The sequence below is a fragment of the Sycon ciliatum genome, chromosome 1, assembly GCF_964019385.1.
Source record: "Sycon ciliatum chromosome 1, ocSycCili1.1, whole genome shotgun sequence".
Taxonomy (NCBI): Eukaryota; Metazoa; Porifera; class Calcarea; order Leucosolenida; family Sycettidae; genus Sycon; species Sycon ciliatum.
The window spans coordinates 30,586,083-30,605,894 of record NC_088643.1 but is presented as its reverse complement, the minus strand read 5'-3'; the positions used below and the strand labels follow the sequence as shown (position 1 = coordinate 30,605,894).

The 19,812-nt window shown below is 47.2% G+C and overlaps 3 protein-coding genes across 4 annotated transcripts in view; 2 read left to right on the top strand and 1 right to left on the bottom strand.

The window, feature by feature from the left end:
* Positions 1–5,783: 5,783 nt before the first annotated feature.
* On the top strand, positions 5,784–12,100 carry LOC135822458 (MIT domain-containing protein 1-like). Its single transcript, XM_065335233.1, has 7 exons — positions 5,784–5,957; positions 6,357–6,458; positions 6,930–7,069; positions 7,572–7,658; positions 8,361–8,470; positions 10,507–10,567; positions 10,851–12,100. Exons 1-7 carry the CDS (start codon positions 5,840–5,842, stop codon positions 10,932–10,934), a joined length of 702 nt encoding a protein of 233 aa, XP_065191305.1. The 5' UTR covers positions 5,784–5,839; the 3' UTR covers positions 10,935–12,100.
* LOC135822446 (myosin-14-like) lies at positions 11,952–18,162 on the bottom strand. 2 transcript variants are annotated; one of them, XM_065335217.1, is made up of 7 exons: positions 17,321–18,161; positions 15,448–15,912; positions 15,102–15,194; positions 14,360–14,487; positions 13,148–13,186; positions 12,767–12,841; positions 11,952–12,526 (listed from the first exon to the last, which is right to left on the bottom strand). In XM_065335217.1, exons 1-7 carry the CDS (start codon positions 17,841–17,843, stop codon positions 12,389–12,391), a joined length of 1,461 nt encoding a protein of 486 aa, XP_065191289.1. In that variant the 5' UTR covers positions 17,844–18,161; the 3' UTR covers positions 11,952–12,388. The 2 variants fall into 2 exon arrangements, 1 of the variants encoding a protein (XP_065191289.1); XR_010554495.1 differs by lacking the exon at positions 11,952–12,526 and adding an exon at positions 13,648–13,716 and having other exon boundaries at positions 12,821–12,841; positions 17,321–18,162.
* Positions 18,163–18,821: 659 nt separating this feature from the next.
* The window catches only part of LOC135822435 (uncharacterized), a 29,451-nt gene continuing 28,460 nt past the window's right edge, over positions 18,822–19,812 (top strand). The window contains exon 1 of the mRNA XM_065335206.1: positions 18,822–19,223. Within this exon, the coding sequence (XP_065191278.1) occupies positions 19,151–19,223 (73 nt within the window). The 5' untranslated portion in view covers positions 18,822–19,150. The remainder of the gene's footprint in view (positions 19,224–19,812) is intronic.

Sequence of the window (19,812 nt, the reverse complement as noted above, 5' to 3'; positions counted from 1 at the left end):
ATTATTCCAGTTTTATGCGATTCGTATGCAATTTGCCTCGAATTATGCGATTATTCGATTTTGGTATGAATTATGCGAAAAATTATGCTAGCATAATCTGTCAAGGCCTACCCCAGGCCCAGATGTATTACGATGACGAGTGATGGATCGAGTTGCGCAGGTCGCAGCCGAGTCCAGCATGGTGCCCTCACCCTGATTGGGACAGGGGCTGCAATGGACACTCTGTCCCTGCGGCGCCGTGTGGCCGGCCTCACAACTCTGTACAAGCTCCATTACATCACAAGCCCACCAGCTCTTGCAGCGACACGCCCAGCCAGAGCCATCGCACCCGCCATCGCGCCTGCCACACGTCGCCGCTCGGCAGCCAACCTTGCGCACGAGCTTCAACTCCAGACAGCCCTACCTGTCAGATCGTGCAATGTTGCGCTGCGCTCCTTCCCAGAGTGCCTCATCGAAGCCTGGAATGAACTGCCAGCCACTCTCCTCCGGGATGCACCGTCTGCCAAAGGGATGCAGCAGTTCAAGGTTCAGACCTACCGCTACCTGAAACGGTCGGGTTGGTCATTGGCCACGGACATCGCCCCCTAGGCTACTGCCAGTGCGACCCTGTTCATGTTCTCGGAGCACTCCCTTCTCATCAAACTCCCAATCCATCTGTCTTTATCTCTCTCTAACTCTCCTCCATTCTAACTCTAATCTTTCGTCAAATCTGCACGGCAATCACTGAATCAGCCTCTACTTTCGCCTCAGCATCATGATCTTGATACTGCTATATTTGTACTTGTTTGCGTACTTGTTTGCACTCATATCTTGGAATAACAAGTTTCCTGGTTTCCTACCCCCCCCCCTCCTCTCTTTCCTACCCTTAGAGTTCTTGGTCTCCTGCTCCCCTCCCCGCCCAAAGGCGCCCTTCCACTCCCCATTTTGTTTCCTTTGGTGCACATGTGCAGCTGTGATGCCGAGACCCTTGGTCGGCTGAGCTTCACAGGTCCCACCCACTCCGTCCTGCTGGATATGTACCATTGTGTCGAGTTCTTCTCCTCATTTTAGTTCATCATGCAGTGAGTGTTCAATAGTAAAAAAATAAATAAAAAAATGTCAATTGCGTTTCTCGAGTTCTGGAATGCTTGGGGTGCTGGAGTGAACAGGTTCGGCCAAAGCCAAGCCACCGTATTTGCTGGGAGACCGAGTGTTCTCGAGGAAGAACGTCCTGCTCCAGGATTGCTGGGGCACTGAAATAGAGCAAATGGCTCCATTATGACGTCTCGAAAAGGAGCAAACTCCTCTTCGAGACCTTGAACCACACGTTGAAGGTAGGATCACTCACAGGACAGCGAGCGATTCAGTGCACACTATGCGAACTGGAGATACTTCCTGGCAACTGCGGGGAGGCGATTGACACCACTCAAACCAAGAGTCCATAACCCCCCCCAGAGTGTGCAACTCCAGGTTGGGGTCTGGCGCAACGAAATCCAAACATTGCGTCATCCGGTCTCCGGGCAAGCATGGGCGGATGGGGCCATGTGCATATCTGGTACATGTAGCGGGGGTTCCAAGTTGAAGGTTGCTTTGAAGCAAGCCACGGAAGTGTCACGTAAAACGTTTGCTCCACGGGCTATGCAGTGTCAGCGCAGAACGGCTTTGATTTCACAGTCACAGAATTTTTTTATTTGAAGAGAGTTTCTCTGCTCGTTGTCTGAAAAGCTTGTATTGGGAGAGTTCGTGACTCCGGGATAGCAAGAATAGGCATGGATATAGATTTACAAGATTTGATGGAAATAGCTCTTGGCACACGGCATGAAGACCCGATCGATTTCGAAGTAGATGTGCTTCAACCTGCTCCTCAGTCCCATTTTGGCACTGCACTCCGGCGACAATGGGGAGCGCTTTGCTTTAGGTTCAACAGTGGCCATTGTTCTTCTCTTATCAGAGAGACACTCAAAAGAGAAAACTGTTCGACAACTCTAAAATAATTCTTTGTGAACTTGAGCCTTTCCAGGCGTGTTACGTACAATACCTGGCCGTGGATTCGTAAAGAAAGACCCCAAATAATAATTGGGCAAACGGGCGAAGTAGGTCCGGGCCAAACTTCCCATTTCGTCATAGCTACTCACTACATGACGTATGAAGTTTGGATTTCGTTGCGGCACTGATTTGTGCTGAGAAGGATCACGAGTTGCACACTCTGGGGGGTTATGGACTCTTGCTCAAACTCAAAGCCAAAGCCGTGAGGTGCAACGCCATGTAGATCTACCGGCACGTGACTTTGTGATTTTGCAGACATGTGACCATGGTAACACCTTTAGCACTAATGACGTCCCCTCTGAATGTGCGCCGGCATCATCACTGCAGTTTGCGGATGACATCGCCCTGACATGTGCAAGACGGACAGCGCAAGAGGTGTCTGATGCGCTCAGCTTGGCGGTTACCTCCCTCTCAAGTTGGCTGGACGCTCGTGGTCTTGTATTAAATGCAAAGAAGAGCAATGTATTGGTTTTTACCAGCAGCAGTGGGCAGCAGCCGGACGTGGTTGTACGCTGTCGAAATGATGTCCTTCCGCACACCACCAGCGCGAAATACCTCGGCGTCTTGATCGATGAACGAATGACCTGGCAACCGCAAGTAAGTTGACTGGTGCATCTCACGCACTGCTAGGGAGATCGGTAGTCTGTGGCGGGCGCGACGCTGCCTCACTCTAGCTAGTCGAAGCAAGTACTTCCTATCCGTCATCATGCCGGATTTGATATATGGATCGTCAGCATATGGCTCCGGCTTGACCCACAACCAGCTAAACCGCTTGCAGGTGACCCAAAACCGCGCAGCAAGGGCGGTGTTTAACTGTGTTCGGACGACCACGATTTACCAGGGCCAGTGACCTCTTGGAGAGGCTCTCTGTTTATCGCGTGGACGAGGTATATCGCCAGAAAGTTTGGTATGGTGGTGTGTTCATAACCGTGCCAGTCCTGCTCTGCAGGCACTGTTTGTTCGCAACTGCGGAGCAACTCGCCTTCAGCGCAGTCTGGGCCTACAACAACCAATAGCCAGAAGCCGAGCAGGCCAATGCCGACCGGCATCTCGCGGTTGCCTGTTATGGAATCATATACCTGACACGGTGCGAGCCATGGGCAACATCCCAGCATTCCGCCGAGCTGCCATTCCCTACACGTTGTAGACTGCTACACAGTTGGCCATAGCATGATATTCAGTTACCACGAACTTTGCAATGTGATAAGTCTCTTCCTCTGTTCCGTCAAACTCTTCGCAAAAACTTGCAACAATATGCTTTTCATACTGCGGGAATCCATCTATAACTAACTCTTATGATTTTGCACTCATTACCACAATACTGTTATACTTCCCAATCCGTTGCTCCCAAAAATGACAACTTTGTCCGGTATACCCTATCCTTGGTCATGTACATACAATTATCCCTTCACTGTGCATAGTTCAAAACTCCCCCATCCCCCCCCCCCCCCACACACACACACAATGGTTGCCTCTTTGCTTTGTCATACCACAACCATTCAACGCGGTGAACCCCTCGATAGGCGATTTGCCTTTGGGTCATCCTAATAAAGTTATTATTATAATGTACCGTGGTGCATGCACCGATGGTACCACCACTTCGTAGACTGTCATTTCTGTGCTCCTGTCCTTATTCCCGTGAGTTTGTGTACTCGTTTTGCTGTTTGTTTGGTTTATTTGAATTCGCACAGTAAACGTGTACTTCAGCTATTCTCCCCTCCCTCTTCTGAGTTTGACTCTCCGCTGGCCTTCTCTCCTCCCATCCCCGGCCTTACATTGTACATGTATTGGGCCTCCGCAGCCCCCCCCCCCCTTTAGACCGCTTTTGCTCGTTTTCGTTGCGCTTGCCTTCCCCTTTTTGGTCTTTTCATAACCTTGAACCTTCCAAGTTGGAAGGCTGTCGGTTAGCGCTACGGAGATGTGTTGAAGCTAGGTGTCAGGACGTCGAATGTCTCAGTACTCTGTCAGTTTTGTGCCTAGTTATTGCACTTTCTGACTGTATATAGTATCTAGTTACAGTGATGGAGAGTTACTCTTAACTCGTATCCATATGTCCTTTTCTTTTCTACATTTATTTATGGCTCAACATCCGAGTTTCAAATTGCACATAATTATAATGCTACATAAAGTCATCTAGCAATGTAATCAGGTAAATGATAGGTGATGTAGCATGCCCAACGTTCCGACTGAGGCTGTTACACAAAATCCGTAACGATGATTTACGAGTTCTTTTTTAGAAATCATGGAGAGCCATGGAGGAGACTAGACGTACATTGTACGCGAAGGGAATATCAAACAGACGAAGAAGAGGTTACCTGTTATGCCATAGGCTCTGGGCATACACTGTAGCATCTCTAGCGATACTGAAGTAAACATTGATGCATTGATAAATTTGGACCTGGATGAAGGATCGGCTATAAAAGGAAGGAGCTTGTTCTAAATAACTGCCTTTGTCGAGTCCAGCTCAGCAGGCTCGAAAAGAACTAGAATTTCTCATGGACGCAGTACCAAGACGATTTGAGTGCTCAGCAGCGCGTGTCTTACTTTCCTGGTGAAGCACGTACAGTTCGTCGTGGACGATTGTAATGCAAGGCCTACAGTCAAGTGCTATCAGAAAAGAAGAGTATTGTGGCCAACCATTAATAATAAGTCTCCACGCAACCTCAGGGGAAGAAGACAGCGCAAGCAGAGGATGTAGAGCGGCAACTTGATTTTTGTTCCAAACCAAGAGCATTATAGCCCTTGTTGAAGCATTATAATCAGCATTACAAGGTCGGTTTTGGAGCAATATGATTAGCATGCTAGCATTATGCGAACATTTTCTAAATGCAATCCTGCTGAAGTCCGCTTTTTATTTTTATTTTTTATTTTTACAAAGACCACTTAAATGCCAAACATGAGATGCAGCTTGGGAAAGCACGCACAACCTGAATCGTGGCAGTGGTGGTGAGGTTTACTTGTAGGGAGCTCCGCCGACCTAGGGTCTCGACTTCATAGCCACCTTCCTAGACGCACCAAGAGTGGGTGGGGGAGGGGGAGCGAGAGAGAGAGAGAGAGAGAGAGAGAGCGAGAGAGCGAGAGAGCGAGAGAGAGAGAGAGAGAGAGAGAGAGAGAGAGAGAGAGAGAGAGAGAGAGAGAGAGAGAGAGAGAGAGAGAGAGAGAGAGAGAGAGAGAGAGAGAGAGAGAGAGAGAGAGAGAGAGAAAGAGAGAGAGAGAGAGCTTATGCTCTTCACTGCACCAATTCCGTATTTCAGTACTTTCTTTTCCAGGGTACTAGTAGACCAGTCTACCCCGTAAGAAGGCCTTACAACTGTAGCGGCCTGTGCCTGTGCCCTGTGGGGATTGCCCTATCAAAAATTTGATAATACACAACAGTCATGTTATATTCTGAGCCTGATGGACCTTTTTACTTTCAAGCTGATCGATCATAGCATACCCCCCCCCCCCCCCGTTAAACGCGTTGTTCATGGTTGTTATCGCCGACCAGGGAGTCGTATGGTCTATACTGTATAGACTACTGCCGATACGACTCCCTCATGAGCTCAGAATCATAAGACCGGTAGCGCGGTGTGCGGTATGACCAAAACTGCAAGAGTACATAATAATTATGGTATGACGTATTTGCAGGTGACATAATGTATTACAATGATGTCAATCATGATGTCACAGCTAATTTTGAATTAATTTGACCATTGACCAAGCTGCAAGAAACAGAGCTAAAGAAAAAAGGAAAGACGACGATGCCGCGGCTTCTTTTTTTCTTTCTCCGAGCGAACACAAGAGGGGGAGAAATATCGGCTGTTGGAGGTGAGCTATGGAGAGGGCAGCTTCTATTCTCACGCGGGCAGCAGACTTGGATAAGGCCCATCGCTATTCGGAGTCGCTCATTTGCTATCAAGAAGGGATTCAGTTGTTGTTGGACGCGTTGAAAGGTACTTACGTCGGACAACATAATTATTTAATTATCATGGTACGAGGCCGCTTCCGCATGAGAACATCAGCCAGAAGTTGACTAGTGGCACGGAAGAAACTTAAAAATCCGAAACAGTGCAATTCTACTCGGATTCAGATAGTGTAATTTACCTTGTGAATATCTACGAGATGACAGGTACATGTACTTTATTATGAAGAAAACGGGTAAAACAAGTGTACCTAGATTTTGAAGACACGCGAACTAGTAATTGTGGTGCTTGCAAAGTACATACTGTACACATATCTCAAGCTTGGCATAACTTCATGACAGGGAAATGAGACTACAGTGTACTAATGTGGTCTGAACAAAAATCGTCTCATCTCCAGTTTTCACCCTTTTTTTGAAACGTGTTTATCAGACGTGAAAGATGGAGCTGAGAAAACGAAACTACGTGCCAGAGCTGGACAGTATGTGGAGAGAGCTGAGGCCGTCAAGTCTCTAGCACGCCAGGAAAAGGAAGGTGAGCGTGTGTGCTTTATGTAGGCATGTGTGTGTGTGTGTGTGTGTGTGTGTGTGTGTATATGTTTGCGTGTGTGTGTGTGTGTGTGTGTGTGTGTGTGTGTGTGTGGTGTGTGTGTGTATATGTTTGCGTGTGTGTGTGTGGTGTGTGTGTATATGTTTGCGCGCGCGCGCGCGTGTGTGTGTGTGTGTGTGTGTGTGTGTGTGTGCGCGTGTGTGTGTGTGTGTGTGTGTGTGTGTGTGTGTGCGCGTGTGTGTGTGTGTGTGTGTGTGTAAAGTTTGAAATACTACAGTGCTCCTGAATGAAATCCGGTCAAGTGAGTCAATGCCATGCTGTGCAGCCCTAGACCTGCCAGCACTGGAATGTAAACTGGTGCAGGGCGCAACTCACGCTCGCGCAATCGGATTTCATTGAGCAGGACAGTACATGTAGTAGCATGACGTTCAGTCCTCCTTTTGTTCTGTTTTCCAGCAACAGCACAGCATCACCAAGTTGTCATTGAGGAAGGATCGGTGGGTCATGACTATCCTAATGTCTTCAGCCGAGTCTTTCAAGGCAAGAAGCCCCTGTCGGTAGAGGTCGATGATGCGTATGTCCGCTCCAATCATCAAGTGAGACGTTATGTGTTTGACGTACAAGTTTTCGCTGCCCAGTTTAAATTTAACACGCCACTGTTCGCCACATGGATGCGAACACCTATATCTCCGATCCAAGATGTATTGTGTGGATGAAGTCACTTAACAATAGGCCAATGTACTGGTTCATTGTAACAGTCGTGTAAAAGAAAATGCCAATACGAGTAGGCCTATGCCTAGACTATGGCTATGTTACCATGCTATATGTAACAGTTACATGTACATGTGTGCCACAGTACGAATTTGTAATGCTGTATGTAGTACGTAGCGGTTATAGCGTGGGTGCTTGAAACATGAAACATGACTTTTGGTTGACTTTTGATCATGTACGACGTATAGTATGCACGTGCGCAGAGGCAGGCAGGAAGATCATTGTGTACATGCAACCTAGTGCCAACATGCATGTGGCTGTTCGCTGTCTTGTCGGCTTTTCCTGACTAGTGTTCTGTTGAACTTCCCTGTGACATGTATGTTTCAGATTACCAACTTCCTCCGTTTCTGTGAGCTGCTGGTCCGCTTTGGTACCGTCACGACTATTCGCTTGCAGACTGGTGTGGACGATAGGGTAAGTGCACGTCAGTTACGCCACCGATTGCCAGATCAACTGTCTGGAAAGTGGAACTCAGGTGAAGCACTTACACTGTAGACCTTGTTGATATCCAGCAGTTGAAGCTCGTCTTGATTACCGCCGGCTTATTGCCAGATGCCATTCATACTGTAATGTGTCCTGGAACACCGGTGCTGAGCGACTGAGCAGCCCCCGGATGGCACACTGGCAACTCATTAACTAAGAAGACAATAGTTTACAAGAACATCCTCAATGTTGTGAATGATTATGTGCTCCTGCACCTATGCATACACCTATGCATACACCTATGAATACACCGTGCAGTTAATGGTTGCACAGCAGCATGGATCCATAGACTTCCTTGCCGTGGGGCACGAGCCAGCAGGAGTCTTTTTTTTCACTCTATCCGCGAATATCTACTCTTGGTAAAATCTAAAACATGTACTTGACCCGAGACTAGCGGAGCAGGAGATGTTTAACCTGGCAGCTATGACTAGTCTGTCCGTGCTCTGTTCAGCTTGTCGGTGCGCATGGAAACCGAAAAATGCAAGGTGACCTAGAAGTCAGAGCTCAGCGTCCGAAACCACATTCTCCGTTCTCTTGACTGGAGTGCTAGCCATAAGCGTAGTCACTATGAAACTCTACGTCATCATGATACTAATGTCAGTAGTGGTGTTTGTGTTCTGTTCTTCATATCAGGGAGATGGCCAACAGCAGCAGCATCTGCAAGCACTGGTCAAGGACCTGGCTACTCACCACATTACGCTACATATAACCTATTCGGACACGTTACATGACCGCGAGATAAGGTATATTTGTGTGTGCGTGCGTGTGTGCTATCATTGTCATCGACAATGGTCACATTCAAGGTATGTGTGTGTGTGTGTGTGAGAGAGAGTGTGTGTTTGTATGTGTATGTGTGCTTGTATGTGCGCATTTGTGTCCGTATGGTGCGTATAATTGTATGTGACTGACTATGGCGAATTTGGTAGCACAATCAGTGGTCGTTGCGTGTCATCTCGGTCTCCTGCTATCTTATGACCTGTGCTACCTGTGTATGACCTGTGTATGACCTGTGTATGACCTGTGTATGACCTGTGCTATACATGTACAGGTACTGTAAAACGGCTAATTTTAGCGGGTAACATTTTTAGCGTATTCTGAATCAGGACCAATTCACGATGAATATTTTTAGGGCTTAAACGGTCACAACTTTTGCATGACCGGGTATCCTCTAAAGTAACGGTCGGATAACCGGTTACAATCGGTTATTGAACTTCAGCACATATACACGAACATGAAGCACACACCATTTTTATTAAACACAATTGAGACCAGTCCTATACATTGACATCAAAACCAGGCTTCCTCAACTTCAAGCTGAATTGTGGTGATGAAGACGGTTTCGTCTGCAGTGCCGAGCCAAAATTCTACAATTTCCTCCCCACTGGATCTATAACACGTAGCCGTTACTACACCCTTCTCCAAGTCCAAAGCTCCCGCCAATGAGTAAAAAGACATCAGTTTTCATTGTAGACATGTGCCAACGGGTGAGAGTTTCCTACTATCCTGCACATTGTATTAAGATCAACGCTGTACACCATGTACTGCTACATTATACATGTCCATGAAAAACTGTTTGAAACCGCAAACGTAACAGTTTCATGACCATTAAATTCTAGCGGTCGGATAACCGGTTATCCGGTATAACCGTTTGAGCCCTAAATATTTTAGTGACCCAAGCTTCAGACTTTAAAAAAGAAGATGGCCAGTACAGGTGGAATCCTGATAATTCGAACCTCCAAATGCCAGGAAAAAACTTCTAATTATCCAAACATGAACCCACAACACAACATGTATTGTCAACATGCTCCCATGGTCACGCAGAGTTGCGCTATGGACCTTAGACACAGATTTCACGGATACTGAACTGACCAGCACAGCCTGCTCATGCAAACTGAACTGACCAGCACAGTGCACAGTGAACTTCGAATTACACTTTGCTAACTTCGAATTATCAGCACAAATCCCACACATTTTCTATGTAAGTGGAATCCGTGGAACTTCGAATTAATCGGACATGTCCGGTTCGAGGTTCGAATTATCAGAAAAATTTATGTGGGAATCGTATTGACAGAAGTCGGTCCTGGAAAAACTTCTAATTAAGCAGTATGTTCGAATTAAGCCATATTCGAATTATCAGGATTCCACCTGTACTGTATTGTACATGCAAAATTTCGATTGGCGCGACTAAACTTTAGCGAAAACACTTCTTTCGCTAAAATATCACCGTCGCTAAAATTAGCCGTTTTACAGTATTCTTATTGTAGTCGACTGCTCGATATGACAGGTCAGCAGTCTGGCAGTCTGGCAGCCTGGCACTGTAACCTCTGGTTAAAATACGAGTACATGTGCAGGTACAACATGTTTCATTCTCTCGTATCATGTCCCAGAAGTAATCACTGATGAATTCTGGAGAAAAGTATTTCTGTCCAAACGAATCGGTGTCCATTGGTTGTGGATTGGTTGTTCTTCTATCAATAATTTCTATCTTGTCACCGACTAAAATTTACAACTTGTTTGCTGTTCATTTCTTCCACGGAATATAGTTGCTCTGTTCACCTTGTTCATGTAGCTGCATTGCTGCTGGTCACACTGCATCCTTTACTTTGTCGACAATCGCTTCATGCCGAAGGTAGCCATCTCTCTCAATCGGTCGATATCACATTGTAGTGAGGCTGTCCGAATATTAAAGATAATTTTTTCAGCGCTTTTAGTTGGCGCACTGTGTGTTTGATAGGTATTTGTGATAATGTTCTGCTTGTCATGTGGTGATCTTCTGCAGGTTTGACAATGGATGGGTTGTCAAGATCGGAAGAGGACTTGACTACTTCAAGGCACCCAAGGTGAGCAGCCGCAGCAGCAGCGTCATCTGGACTTCTAATGATCCTTGCACATGTTTAAAAATGTGTGTCCCCGTCCCCGACTTCATGCTGCCCACTAACTGTTGTAATCCATTCCTCTCCCGGTTGATATTCCTCTTTGCATTCAGCGGGAAAGTGACATGTACGAGTACTGTTCACCGTGTGTCCGTTATGCTGTTTGGGTCTTTGCTCCTCGTCTTCTCATGGACACTGCAAAAAAAGGTTCTTTGACTTCATCTCTGCGTTACATGTTGTGTGTTGCCAGGGCCGATTCAGCGTTGGGTTTTGTGACATGAACCTGAGGGCCTGTCATGCCACAACAATTGACTTCTACTTCCGGCCGAAATGAACGCATCCATATATCCAGCGGGTGTTGAGTCGCACGGGGCAGCCTGAGACAGGACAACATCTGTTCACTAATCTCTCTGGAACTATGGTGTACCATGTACTGTGTGTGCAGCAAGTACTGTGGGGTACAGTATGTGTGCTGTATGCTGTATACTAATACTATGCAGCTCAGTGGACGCGTGGATTCTAGCGAGTAGCCGGATTTCTAAGCCTTGTGAATGAATCCACTGCCCTTCACCTCCACTATCCTGGTTATGCCTTCACTGCCTCTGCGCCAGGTATTGATGTACGTGTACGACGAGTACACACTGCACTGGACTATTGCTTACATGTAGTTCCTCGGGCGCAAAACGTCTTCCACGGTGACTTAGTCCCAGCCTGAGGTTGAGTACGGCTGATGGAGTTGAAGGAAAAAGTAGGAAAGAGTAGCTAGAACTTGATTTGACCTGACACTTCTTGCTGGCAGTGGTCTCTCACAGATTCTTTATTTTATTCTTTTATTCTTTTATTGGAGACCAAGTAGCTTGATTTGACCCTTCTTGCTGGCAAGAGGGGTCCGTCGCCGCGGTACACAGACATGTACAGGTGTGTGTGTGTGTGTGTGTGTGTGTGTGTGTGTGTGTGTGTGTGTGTGTGTGTGTGTGTGTGTGTGTGTGTGTGTGTGTGTGTGTGTGTGTGTGTGTGTGTGTGTGTGTGTGTGTGTGTGTGTGTGTGTGTGTGTGTGTGTGTGTGTGTGTGTGTGTGTGTGTGTGTGTGTGTGTGTGTGTGTGTGTGTGTGTGTGTGTGTGTGTGTGTGTGTGTGTGTGTGTGTGTGTGTGTGTGTGTATGCGTGTCTGTGATAAACCTGCTGGAGTTGAACAACTGTGCTGTGATTCGTGCTGAGTGTTCATGATCTACTACTACACTGGCATTCACTGAGTGTTCACCTGCCAGGCTAAGTGCTTGATTCCTTCTTCTTTTTATTTTTATTAACCCAGATTAAGTACTTCAGCCCAACTTTCTTTTACCAACTTCATCATCACTCACTATTCAGTATTGACTCACGCTTAAAAAAAGAATCAATTTTGGAATGGCGAATACTTCAAGTACTAAAATTCAAAATTGCATACTAGTAATTTACTACAAGTTGTACTTGTAAGTAGAGGCATCGTACACTCTGCTTGCTCATCAACGTCGTCAATTGGTTTGTAAGAAAGCTTCTCCCGGGCTTATAGCCTTATACTATTCCGAAATATTCACTGCAGCAGAGAGTATAGAGATAGCTTAGCAGCAACACTGCAGCAGAGAGTATTCTTAGCAGCAACACTGCAGCAGACAGTATAGAGAATGCAGCGTTCAAAAGCGTAGCTGGGGATGTGCTGGCATGAGTCACACCGTACCAGATCACTGAGCTAAGTCTAGTCTGTTCACTGGCAATGCTTCGTGGCTATGTGCTCTCTAGCCCCAGTGATGCCCTTATAGTAGAATGCAGAAGCGACTGCGCTGCTCTTCGATAGCCAGCTGTCCTTGCAGTTGGGTGACTTGCTCGTTGAGCCGCCTTCTAAGCACCTCGTTCTGTTGCAGCTCGTCGTCCAGTTGAGCCACTTCAGTCTCCTGTGCACCGCACATGCACATGCACATGTACACCAACACGGCACAGAGGCATCACCAACCACAATGGCACTCGCCATTACAAACGTCAAAGTGCAATGGTGATCGCTTAACCTAAGGTACATCTAGTGTATGCGGGAGTGACGAGCCTGCACACAAACAGACTGACAGAGCACAAGACACAAACCAATCACTGAAATGAAGGTCTCGGACTGTACATATTCTGTACATGCATTCACTCACTAAGCTTGTCCTCTGCTCTTCCAAGTCTTGACATGCTTCTTCATACTGCTTCAGCTGGTCCTGAGTCTGTTCCAACTGTTTGGGGAAAAAGAAGAGCGAGAAAAGCAAGGAAAGCAGAGAATTAGAGTTGACTGACAATTTCAGAAGGGACACATAGCACGACGTACCCATTGAATGACCAAGTCCTCGAAGAAAACACAATGACAATGCACCTGCAACAAACATATTGGACTCGTGATTTGTATGACTACTGAGTACTGTATCTTTGGGAAGGCTAGAACCATAGTACAGTACATAGTACAGTACATAGTACAGTACATGCAGTGTAAAATGTGTTGATAGTACAGCTGCATATGCAGTATAAATAGACGTGTTGCTTACCGTCGTTTCCCTGTCCACCAGATCATCAGTTGTACTCAGCTGGCCCAGTGAGAAAGCACACAACAAGTCACATACCGACATACCGTACACATCGTCTGCATCGGCAATGCTGGTAGTGAAAAGGAACGAGAAGCAGTATTGCTTCACGTGCTATTTAGACACCACGCCACATGTGCGTTGTCATGGATTGATTCAATCAGAACCACCGTGGAGAAATTCAACAGCAGCTAGCATAAATCAGATCCTACGTTCTGGTGATATCAGAAAGAAAGAAAGATGACCAGCGCAATCAACTACTTCAGTATTTCCACAATCATGTGGTGACAGCAGACCTTCCGTTTCTCATCTTCTCAGCTACATGTATATACATGTCACGGTATTAGACAAACCTTGTGTTGTTGAAAACATGTTGTTGGTTGACAGCATGTTACAAGTTGGAGGACCACTGCCAGTAGTCCCCCAACTTGTAACATGCTGTCAACCAACAACAATGTATGTACCGTAAAGTATCGCCAGAGCGCCCCACCATCTCATCCTTTCGTGGTCGTAGCGTGGAGGTGGTCTGCTGTCTGTAGGTCATACGACATGAACCTTGTACACATATTGCACGGTTTGCAGTCAATCCGTACCTTCGAGTGGACACAAGCTCCACACAAAAACCTGCCAAGTGTGACCTTAGTACACTAAGATTCTCACATCGTACACACTTCGTTGCACTCTGCCATACGATTTTCCTTTCTCTGGCTGTAAAATCAAGGTGGGGCGCTCTCGCGAGACGGGGCGCTCTGGCAGTACTTTACGGTACATGTACTGTTGGAGTGCTCTTGCTGCAAGTTGTATCAATCATGAAGCCATGTTGTCCTGGTAGCAAATCACTGATACTGATACTGATGTTGTAACTGACTTTCTTCGCCTGCTCCCAGCCCCGTGCCTGCTCCCAGCCCCGTGCCTGCTCCCAGGCCCGTGCCTGCTCCCAGCCCCGTGCCTGCTCCCAGCCCCGTGCCATCTCCACACTCAGACAATGGGCGACGAGATGACCACACACTTGAAAGACTATAATTATTTTGTGACAAGGCGACGGAAACACAACTAGACACGACGAACTCAAGACGAAGACTGCTTGTCACACCACAGCGACACGCGCATGCACCAACACCACATACACACGACGTACACAAAATAACGTACAACACTGACATTGCTACTGCTTACCAGTTGTTCAGCTAGACGTGCTCTCTCCTCATCCAGTTGACGACGTTGCCGTTCTTTCTCATCGTTCTGTACTTTCAGCTCGTGGATCAGTGTCTTGCTTTTGCGCAGCTCATGCTTATGCTGCTTGTCTGCAGCGTGGACAAACAAGGAATGGTGTGCAACCGTCAATACATTCTACGTTGCACAGCATTGCTAGCCAGGGAAAACAGGAGCAAATCCTCACATGGATATTTTAACAGCAGTGTTGCTTTAGAGTGCACGGTCCAGTGCTTGCACATGTATTGCTAGAGCTGTTCAATTCCTAAACGCAAACTCTCACTGGCCACCACTGTTCACCACATACTTGCAGTGAGTGTACATGAGTGCGACTAACTAGTATTGATTATACACAAGAGAGAGATTGGAAGCTTTGTTACAACTCTGAGTTTCACGTATTACTACGATCATCAGGCAACTGATGGATCCAAAACGGGCAGCCAGAACATAAGGGGGGGGGGGTAAGGTGGGAAATTCTGAGGGGTATCATAGGCGATGCGTATCATAGCACAAGAGTCAGGTGCAGGCGTGAAGATTATAAATTATCATAGTAACATGTGTCCCATGCAGTTTTGTACTTCCTCATCATGTGACCTCATGTTGGTCTTGGACTTGACTAAAATCTGGAGACCTGAAAGATTGCTACATTGTACTTCAAGTATCAGTGCAAGAGCACTAAATTTATTGGGCATTCGTAGACACTCACCAGCCTGCTCTCTCCCAGTCTGAATGTGGTCCAGCTGTTTCTCCCACTGCTGCAACTGTCCCTGTACGCGCTTTATCAGCTCAGTCTTGGTTTCTGAACAGGAGAAATCAAACACACGCCGAAATCATGGACAGAGATATACGGACTGAAACTCTATCTCCAGCCAGCTACTGAGTATCTGCGTTGGCCTTCACTGTGAGCTCTCAGAAGTGTGGCCAAGACTAAGAGTGACTGGGGTTGAATGGAGCTCTAATTATATTAATAAATACGGTACACACCAGAGTACACAAAACACATTCAGTCGCTAGAATGTACCAGTAACTGTTACTTCACTGTGAAGCCATACCTGACAATGAGTCATCGGGTAGGGGTGTGGCTGGCGGCTCGTAGCGGTACGAATGCGCTTTCTGTACAAGCGGACGCTCCTTGGCCATCTGGCTCATGGTCTTCGTTGTCTCAACGGATTGATCGCCGCGATGGCGGGCATCACCGGCCTTGATTTGCACGTGCGGCTGTGACTGATGTCTTGAAAAGCGAGCGGCGGCGGCCGCTGCTGCTGAAGAAGAGTCATCACCAGCAGCAGCTGCATTGTGACTGTGCATCTGTATTCTGGCATCACTGGACGTGGTGGGCTCAGCGGTGGAGGCTGAAACACGACTCCGGGTCGGACTGGATGGCAACGCATCCAGTGGACTGGTGACTGACTGGGCATGGTGTCCATTAGTAGGTTGCTCCTGCTGCTGCTGGTGGTGAGTGTATTGCTGCGGCATCTTATGACTCGTGGCTGAACCAGGGTGACTATTAGCACCGGCTGTATTGCATAATACAAACACACACATGCACACAATACTCACGCGTTGCACTTGAAGACTTTCAGCAGAATCATAACAGTACGCCATACCCTTGAGACCGATATTCTAAACACGGGGATGTTTGTGCCCCCTCCCCCACCCCCTTCCTTCCATACACACCTACGCACCCACCCACCAAGCACCGTCCACATTGCAGTATACCTGTACATGTATCTATATCCACAGGTGACAGGTGGTATCCACATCACGGGACATATCACTGCAATGTAGGAATGGGCCTTTACAGAGCAGGTCTACACCACATAACAATAATTTATAGTTATATTCGAGTAATGATCCAAGAACTTGATTCACCAGCCTTGATAGGCTGGCCATGATATCCTTTTTGTTTGCGGCATAATGGACTGTCATTGACATTGTTCATCACAGGAGACTATTATTAATGACATCATTGTGTATGCTTTGTATGCTCTGGAGAACCAGTGCCTGTGATGGGTTCCCATGCAAACAAACACCTTGAACAATGATTGCAGTATCAGATCACATAAGATCCCAACGATGGGGTAGTAAAAACGGTGCAGTTGAAGGAAGTTGTAAAGTGAAGGGAACCCGGCTCTGTTCATATGATAATATACAGCTATGCTTGATGTAATGCAATCACATAAAGACGTGGTAAGTCCTGACCTGCTGCTGCACCAGTGCGCAGCCCTATGGTCCTGGCCAGAGAAAACCAACCTCATGAATAGAAAAGAGCAGGGTGCTACGCAGACCAAGCACACACACTGTTCTGTGCACTCGAAAGCGGCGCTGCTCTTTTCATAAGGTCTCTGACCAGAACCTCGGCTAAACAGCACCCGGGATGAGTTGATTCACGCTGTCTGGATTTCACTGAGCGCACTACAGGTTTCTGCCGGGGCTGAATTTGTTGTTCTCTCCCAATAAGCCCATTGCACAGTGACGGCCGAGTTTGTACTGCCAACACCCCACACAGCAAGTCGCCTAGGTATGCTTGTGTTCGGTGGGGTGTTGAACAGTGCATTCCTGATTACAGCATACTCACATGCATTACTCATATGAGTGCCTTCCATATTTGGCAATGCACAATGGGCGTATGCCCATTGGCATTTTATCATCTACCTTTGTCTTTGCCTGGAGCACTCAGAGTGAGTTTGCGAGGCCTCGAGGAGCAAGAAGGAATTATTAGAGGTGCTGGGGAGGTTTGCCGTCAGCATCACAATAATAATGGTGGGCGTTGCAATGTTATTCTTGAAGAAATGACTCGATCGTGCACAAACTAGTATGAACAGCCTTTAAAAATTAAGCCATTTAATGTTCATACGGTTACCGGTACTAGTTTGTGCACGATTGAATCATTCCTTCAAGATGTAAGTCATGATTAGTACTTACCACTGTTTCTCTCTGCTGCTGCTGCTGCTGTTCCTACTTCACTCTTCACTGATGTTGCGCTAACTCCGTCTCCAGCAGCTGTGCTGGATTTCTCCATGACCTGACTCTCAAGTAGCTTGATTGTTGATGGTGTTTCTTCCACAATGCCACTCACTGCCACAGGTAGCATATCTTCGCTCAACGGCATTCCCGCCTCACCAGAAGTGCCTGCCTTGTCTTCCACCTTCTCCCCCGCTTCGCCGCCGCCATCCGAATCCGATACATCGCTATCCTTGGCTGACAGACGGCGGCGCAATTTCGGCGGAGGTGTAGCTCGTGATTTGATGGACGCACTGGACTTGGTCTTCTTCGGACTAGCTCTGGACTTGGCAGCTCTGCTGGATGATGCTGATGCTTGTTTGCTGTCCCCCTCGGCATCATCAGCAGTGCCGTTGACCGGTGCTAGTGCATCAGCTACAGTGATATCAGTCGTGGTCTTGGACTCTCCGCCATTATTAGCACCCTCCATGTTGTCCTTGCTCATGGTTGCCGCGTGGACCGCCCTTTTCCTTCCTTCGCCTACTAGTAGTATACTGGTTTCTTTCAAAATATCGGAGTTCCTATTTTGGCTTTAGGGTGATACTGATACCGGTATGCAGTAGTTGGCAAAGCAATACGAACTGCTCACAGCAATCCCTGTAGGCTAGTGTAGGCTCTAGCTAGCTCTCTACTCACTCTACTGTACCTCTGGTCTACAGAATTCAAACTTCTATTCCCGACTTGCTGGAATCAGTTGAACGGAATTCGATGTTCGTGCTTCTCTTCATTCACAGCATGTAGTACACTACTACTAGTAGAAGCTAGAGAGGACGTAACCTGCGTATCTGTCCCGCTTTCCTAGCCTCTGCCTTTTTTTAGTTTTACCATGTTTACCTGGTTTACCATGTTTCCCAGGCGCCTAGGCATGTCATGCATGGTTTCCAGTCGAGAGTGAAACGTCGTTGAGTCTTGCTAGCGCATGATCTAGCATGCATGGCTCTTGACCATGTTGACTTCATTCTTCACCGGCATGACATTCGCAGTCGACTCTTCAGTCTGTCTGTCAAGTGTCAGTCTTACTAATCGATCTACTCTCTACTCTCGACTCCAACTTTGCGGTACGCTTGCACTCGTGCGTGGCAGGCACTGCACTGTAGCTGGTTTGTTTTTCAGACGACTTGGTTGCCAGGAAACACCTTGATTGTTGCCATGGCCTTTGTACTCCGATCTACTCCATCAATGATCACACCACTCAACACGGACTATACTAGTACTAACGAGTTACCATGTTACGTAGGTAGACCACGTAGTCATCAGATCCTGCATGCCGGCTTCCAGTTCCACGACTCCATGGATCCAGCTAGCTACATCAAGTAAAGGTGTACCGTGTAGTGAAAAGAGCAAATCTACTGTCTGTATGAAAAAGGCGTTTGACTTGATCGACCAGGTGACATGACTACAAAACTATCAACGACGAGCGCATGGCTTGAACAGACGTTGCTGACTTTTATTTCTAGTGTAATATTCGATAACCGTTGTTCTTGATTGTGTAAGAAAATAATTGTTTGGAAAAATGGGAAGAAGTCATTGCAGTAGCTTGTTAGTGCCAGGAACTTGTAGCGCAAGCATGTCGTTGACTGGTTGACAGTGCAACTCTATGACTAGGCTGAGCGCGTCTTTCGCACTAGCACTGCGCTACCACCAACATGCGCTTAGCGGTCGTCTGAAACTCACCTAGTCATTCCAAGCAATCTCCAGCAGATTTGTTTCGTTGTTGGTCGACTGCTTGAGTGGTCTGGTACGCTGTAGGTGATGGCGACCGACCGTGTGAGTGGCCATCACTTCCCAGCTCGTCGCCTGGGAGGTCGGCAGCAGGGTGCAACAGGTAAACAGTTAGCTGCATCATAGACCTTGACAATTATTCTGAGTAAATGTGCTGCAGCATCGCATGCATATCTTGAGTATTGCACTGTTGACTCTGGCAGCACTTCCCAGGCACATAAACATGCAGCCAGCACTTCCCAGGCACATGAGAATACGGACATAATACTAAGTTAGGATTACCAGTTTCATGTCCATGCACTTTTCAGAGTACCAGTCATGATCAACTGAAGTCCACGGTGAACACAGTTAGTGAATACGCAACATACTGTTCAAAGCATTCCACTCCTGGGGAAATGCTGTGGACTGTGAACAAGAAACACCGCCGGAAGCGTTCTCCTTTCAGCACTTGCACAGTGAGCCGTACCGTAGATTAGCCCCGGCAAATGCTGTTTGAACAGTTTACTTACCGATATATCCATCTGAAACCAATACCTGTCATACAACCTGTGGCGGCTCAGTGAGCTAGAGGCTATTTCATTTTTTAGATGGAGTCACCGTTCATGTCAGACCCCCCCCCCCCCCCCCCTAAACAAACACACTTACACACTTACGCACACACTCGTACTTCAGTAAGTTACCTATTGACGGTT

Excerpts from the sequence above, each read along its gene's own strand:
- LOC135822458 (XM_065335233.1), top strand. The coding sequence starts at position 5,840 with ATGGAGAGGGCAGCTTCTATTCTCACGCGGGCAGCAGACTTGGATAAG. Across the intron at positions 8,471-10,506 it reads TTACATGACCGCGAGATAAG|GTTTGACAATGGATGGGTTG; the intron begins GTATATTTGTGT and ends GATCTTCTGCAG. Across the intron at positions 10,568-10,850 it reads ACTACTTCAAGGCACCCAAG|GGCCGATTCAGCGTTGGGTT; the intron begins GTGAGCAGCCGC and ends GTGTGTTGCCAG.
- LOC135822446 (XM_065335217.1), bottom strand. The coding sequence starts at position 17,843 with ATGAGCAAGGACAACATGGAGGGTGCTAATAATGGCGGAGAGTCCAAG. Across the intron at positions 15,195-15,447 it reads ACCCGATGACTCATTGTCAG|AAACCAAGACTGAGCTGATA; the intron begins GTATGGCTTCAC and ends TCTCCTGTTCAG. Across the intron at positions 13,187-14,359 it reads CACGTCTAGCTGAACAACTG|CTGAGTACAACTGATGATCT; the intron begins GTAAGCAGTAGC and ends TCACTGGGCCAG.